We start from the raw sequence: 5,549 nt of genomic DNA, 5'->3' as shown, positions 1-5,549 counted from the left end.
TTGAGCCAGCAAGGTATTTGGGGTAGTTTATTCAAGTTCTGTTGGAGGCGGGATGCAGCGAAGGGGAAAAACAAGAGAGAAAGGGAAAGAGAGACTGTATAGCTCAGTAATTAGGGCAGTCACTGGAGATAGAAGAGACCTAAGTTGATGCCCTCCCACCTCTTAGGTGATTGTTTTAATCCAGTAGTTCTTCATGTTTTTAGACGTGAAGGCACCCTTTGGAAAATGCCAGCTCTTAGTTTTCACTCATTTCCTGACTACAGAAAGTAACGGAGCAATTCTGCTGCTGCAAAGACCTCAGAGACTGCCGCAGGGCAGAATGGTTTCAACACTGTGGACTCCTGTTTGACATCTCTGGGTTTATCCTGTTTGCGCACCTCACAGCGCTAGCATTGTGCGTGGCACCCCTGAGAGGATCTCTGTGCCACGCCACCGTGGTTGAGCACCGCTGCTGTAGACAGAAGGGCTCTTCTCGCAGCGCGCTTGAATGCAGGCTACGCAGTTCGCAGCTTCCAGGGGTCCTTTGGGTTGTCCGGAAACTAACCCGCTGCTTGTATATAGTCTCTTCAAGCCATCTTTTGCATGAGCGGGGCCTGCGTCTCTCCTCCTCCCGGAGGAGATCTAGAATGAGTCTTGTGGTGTAAGCAGAGTTACACCAGTGGAAAGAGAATGAGCATCAGGCCCAAGGGCCAGTAAGTCAAGGAGCTGTTTCGTTGCAAAGCAGAGCCAGTGCAGTCAGTGTCTTTTAGTAGCAACGTGCCAGTGTCTTGGAGCTATGTTGCTCCTAAGAGGCTGCTGCTGTTACAGGGAGTGTGGTCTGGATACACAGGAGGATTCTGCGGGTAGGTGGATGCTGCTCTTACCGGGGGTTGCTGCAAATGGGCTTGGCCGCACTGTTAATCCCCTGAGCTATGGGAAGGTGAAGCCCAGGCCCTCCCCGCTCCCTGCTGCAGTCGCTTTGGACTGTGCTGCAGGGGATTCCTGGGACACGGGGAAGTGCTGGGGTGGCCTGAAGCCTGCAGAGCTCATCCGCTCCCCTCCCTCCAGAGAGAGCCCACGCCAGAGGTGGGGACAAGGCCCCAGGCCCCTGCCTGACCCTCTGTCGGTGGAGCTGTCTGTATGGGACCGGGCTGGCTGGGCTCACTGGGGTCTTGCCTTAAAGCTTAGAGGGGCTGTGTAGTTCCCTGGTGATGCCATGATCAGGGAGCAGAGAGGTTGCTTAGACCTGCCGCAGCGATTGAGAGAAAGTTTGTTCGTAGCCAAAATATCAAGCCCATTCTTGATGCTGCCCCAGTCCAGCTCCACGGTGACTTCAGCGGAGCCGCTCGCGGTCTATGCCCATCCAGCAGAGATCAGAGTTAGGCTCAGCACAACACCGGCTATTGAGCTTGTCTGCAGAGGAACCACAAAAATGAACGGGGCGCGAGGTGTGGCTGGTATGAACTCGCCAGCACTCTTGAGCTGGAGTTGCATCCGTCTGAAGCAGAGTTGCATCCAGGGAAACTGTTATTTCATTGCTCAGGGGCAGATTGCTTACCCTTGGGTCCATGGGGCGGGTTAGAGTGGAGCGTGCTGTTGGTGTCAGGACAAAGCTGGGCTGTTCTCAGTGAGGACAGATGTCAGGACAAGGAGCAATGGGCTCAAGTTGCAGAAAGGGAAGTTGAGGCTGGATATTAGGAAGAACTTTCTCATGTGGAGGGTAGGAAAACACTGGAAGAGGTTACCCAGAGAGGTTATGAACTCTCCATCCTTGAAGGTTTTGAAGACCAGGTTAGACAAAGTCCTGGCTGGGATGATGTAGTTGGGGCTGGTCCTGCTTTGAGCAGGGGGTTGGATTAGATGTGATCTCCTGAGGTCCCTCCCAACCCAGCTGATAATGAAGTCTGACCCTGGGGTGAAAGCTACCTGGGAGGACTGGAGAACCCAGAACTTGGCGCCTAGCTTTGCTAACACGATCGCTTTCCTGGTTCTTCATCACAGGTGCGTGCCTACATCGGGGCCTTTGCTCCTGACTTCAACGAGAAAGCGGACCTCACCGCCCTGCGGTTCATGTCGGTGAACTCCATCGTGGACCCCTGGGTGTTCATCATCTTTCGCACCTCCTCCTTCCGTATGTTTTTCCACCGACTTTGCAGGAGACTGAACTACAAGAAAGCTCCCCGGCCTCCGCTTCTGTGCCCCGGGCATGGAGCCTGCCAGGCAGCAGGCAGCTACTCGCTTTCTGGGATGACTTGAAGGGGATATTGTATTGCTCCTTGTTCACACTGGCCTACAGTCAGCACCAACCATGACCCTGGGTGCGACCGGGAGGAATGGATCGTGTGCACAAAGCCTCAGATGTGTGAACGTGCACCCTGGGGAAGGGAAAGCACCTGCCTTCTCGCTGTGTACACATTCGACGGACCCGAAGCTTCTCCCCCCAGCTGCAGCTTGCATTCCCTGTCCCAGGTTGGAGCTACAATCTGGGGCCATGGTAGTAATGATGAATGTCTTGACATGGCTGCGCTTAGCCTCCCGGAGCATCTGGACTGTGCAAATAAGGCATTTGCCGCCTCATGCGGTGAGTGTCTCTAACTCTGGTCTGTGGATCTTATTCTCCAGTGAGGTCCCACACCCAGAACTACAAGTTGCTCTGCACGGAGGCACCCATTGACTTTCAGGGCTGCATGGGGTGTGCGCCTCTCACATGACCCCACCTGCCCCCATCAATGGGCAAGTCAGTCTTTAAATTAAAATAAACAAAAGCTGTGGATAATCAGTTCTCCAGTGTGACCCTCTCCTCAACCAGCACCCAAATTGTCTTAAATGCACAGGACAGGGTGTCTCGGATGAATGGTTCTCCAGGGCTGTCTTCCCTGGGGTGTGAGTTCAAGGTACGAGCAGAGCGTTGGCCCTCACCTGCTTCCTCTTCACACGCAGCAGTCTCCAGGTGCCTCCTGCTCAAGCTAGCTGGCCTGACCTGCGGCGGGGGTCCTGGATCAGGCAGTTCTGATGTTTGAGTTTATCCTGTGGTCAGCTATTCAGCTGACGCAGCCATTTGGAGCTGCCCCGGTGGGGTTTTGCAGTGCCAGAGGTGATCCCTAGAGCACAGACAGCTATCTCTGCATGCAGCCGGGTTATTTATCCTGCCATGCCTTGCCCTGGATTTGCAAGTGGGACTCTGGTCTGGCAGGCCAGGAGCGTCCTGGGTGCAGGACCACGGCACTCCAGGGTCCGGTGGGAACCAGCAGAGATTGATCCGTGTGTGACACTTGGCTCCCACAAAGGCTCCTGGCATGGAACGGCTTCACATGAATTATGTTATGCAGCTGGGTGAGCTTTTGCCAAGTTGGGTTTAAGAATGTAAACAGTTGAGGAGAGCCGAAATGTATTAGATATACTGGGAAAGCAAAAGAGCTTGAATGTTGTTGGTGAAAAAGGCCTGACAGCATATTTCCGAAAGGCCTTTTACATGGTGTGATTTGTTACATTAACTCTTCTTGAGGCAGTGCTGGGCTTCGTGCCTTCTCCAGGATGGCTTCTGCTTGGTAGACAAACCTCAGGGAATACTTTGCTTTAACGATCAGATTTATTCAGGCAGGCTGGAATTCATGCTCTTGCCCGGTGCGTTCTACATAGCCTGGCTTGAAGCTATTAAACCATGTTATATTCACATTAAGCAAACATCTAATTAGTCTAGTACCACACTTATGGCAGCAGATATCCCTAGTCATGACAGCAGGTTTTTGAGAAAAGGCATGGTACAGGGTACATCCAAAATGAGACAAACCGTCTTTTTAATTGGGGCTTCCTGACCATGATTGACATGCGTGAATTGTCATTAATGACTGGTGCATGTAGCTTTGAGAGAAAGAGCTTAAGATATATTTAAAGCATGAGCTCATGCAAACATCACTGTTGTACTGCCCAGCCTGAGTTCTCACAGGCACCAGGAGTATATTTTTACCTCCCCGGGGACTTGGCTCTTCTGTAAGAGGTGATGTTACATTCGCTGGCAGGCCGTGGTGCTGTATCCTGACTCTAAAGAGAGTACTTGGAAAGCAGAACCTGTGCCAGTCTTTCTTGTGTACTGCAAGAGAAGAGATCGGATGCAGCCATTTCACACTGGTTCGGGGACGTGTCAGATTCTGGTACCCAGAGGGTGGGTGTGTACGCTGCAGGTTGCTGATGCTCCTACCTGGACTCTTGCACAAACCCCTCTGCCTTCCATGTGCAAAGCTGTGTGCTTACGAGGGGGCCTTCGCAAGACAGAGCAGGGGCTGCAAGAAGTGGTGGCAGCAACTGCCCAGGGCTGGTCCTGGGCCTAGTTTCAAACCAGGAGGATGAAACGGAGCCTACATTAGCATGCTCGGGCCCCTGCCGTATCTCAGCACTTGCCTGCCTACTTGGTTTTCAGAGGTGCTGAGTACTCCGAAGGTAAATGATATTACCGGGAGCTGTGGGTGTTCAGCCTGTTTGAGACCCCAGCTCTTTGTGCTGTGCGTGAATGTGGGTCCTCTGCATAGTGGTACCGTCAGCTCTGAGCCTCCCAAGACCGCTCCAGTCGCTGCTTCTGGCAATCAGAGCCAAGCCCCCTTAGTGTCTCGGGAGGGGACACAGCCCTGCGGGCTCAGAGATGCTCTAAGGACACAGGTTGCTCCAGTGCATCCCTCCCGCTGCTGCCAATGGCTCAGGACTTGATTTGTCATGACCTGCTCCCTGGGGTGCATCCCTCAGCTCTGGACCCCTGTGCAGCGGGGATCTCCTTGCTTAGGGCTTCAGCTGGGAGCTGCTGTTAGCTCGGAGCTCATCGTCTTTTACAAAGAAATCTTGCTGGGTGAAGGGGGACGGAGAAACAGCTGCATCTTAATAACATGCTATCTGATAGCAGGCCCCTGGGCAGGTGCCTGTGGCTGCCTATGTTACGTTTGTCCGAGGCGTTCACAAATAAATGACAATTAAACGTGGGCACGAGTGGCAGGCACAGAATATCTTGGAAACATAAAGGAAAGCTATACACATATTGGCACGAGCAGATTCCACACAAAGTCACTTAACATTCACATGTGCAGATTCAACACCTTTGCCTACCTCCCGGCCTGGGTGCTGGCGGTGACCCCTCCCAGGCATCCAGTCCATGGCAGCCACGGAGGCTACTTTCAATCTCCAAGGGTGGCACAGCCCAGTATCAGTCTGGGGCAGTTCATGAGCCAAATCCCTGTAGTCATCAGCAGGACCTTTGCCTGTGGCTTCTGGCACAGAGGATTGAGGTATCCCAGGGGCTCTCCCTGGAAAACTGGCCCAGGGAAAATAGCCCCCAATCTGCATAAGAAACCAGTCATACTTAAGCACCGATATAAAAGCACAACACAATCAGCTTGTGGCCTCCCTGGGGGTCCTGCCCTGATCTATCGCATGGTTTGTCCCAGCCTTACTTTAGCACCAGTGCAAGATGCCTCCTGTGCTGAACGTGGCCCATTAGGAACTTGGTGCACGGTCAGTGGAGATGCACTCAGAGGTTGCAACGGGCTTTGGGTCAGACCAGCTGAGAAGAGACCGGATGAGAGATA

The 5,549-nt window shown here is 53.1% G+C and overlaps 1 protein-coding gene across 1 annotated transcript in view; it reads left to right on the top strand.

The window, feature by feature from the left end:
* LOC109287620 (prostaglandin D2 receptor-like) overlaps window positions 1-4,043 on the top strand; it is a 14,396-nt gene extending 10,353 nt beyond the window's left edge. The window contains exon 2 of the mRNA XM_019502852.1: window positions 1,981-4,043. Within this exon, the coding sequence (XP_019358397.1) occupies window positions 1,981-2,235 (255 nt within the window). The 3' untranslated portion in view covers window positions 2,236-4,043. The remainder of the gene's footprint in view (window positions 1-1,980) is intronic.
* The last annotated feature ends 1,506 nt before the right edge of the window (window positions 4,044-5,549 follow it).

The sequence above is a fragment of the Gavialis gangeticus genome, unplaced genomic scaffold (assembly GCF_001723915.1).
Source record: "Gavialis gangeticus isolate Ggan-Ray unplaced genomic scaffold, GavGan_comp1, whole genome shotgun sequence".
Classification (NCBI taxonomy): domain Eukaryota; kingdom Metazoa; phylum Chordata; order Crocodylia; family Gavialidae; genus Gavialis; species Gavialis gangeticus.
This window is presented reverse-complemented; position numbering and strand designations above follow the sequence as displayed.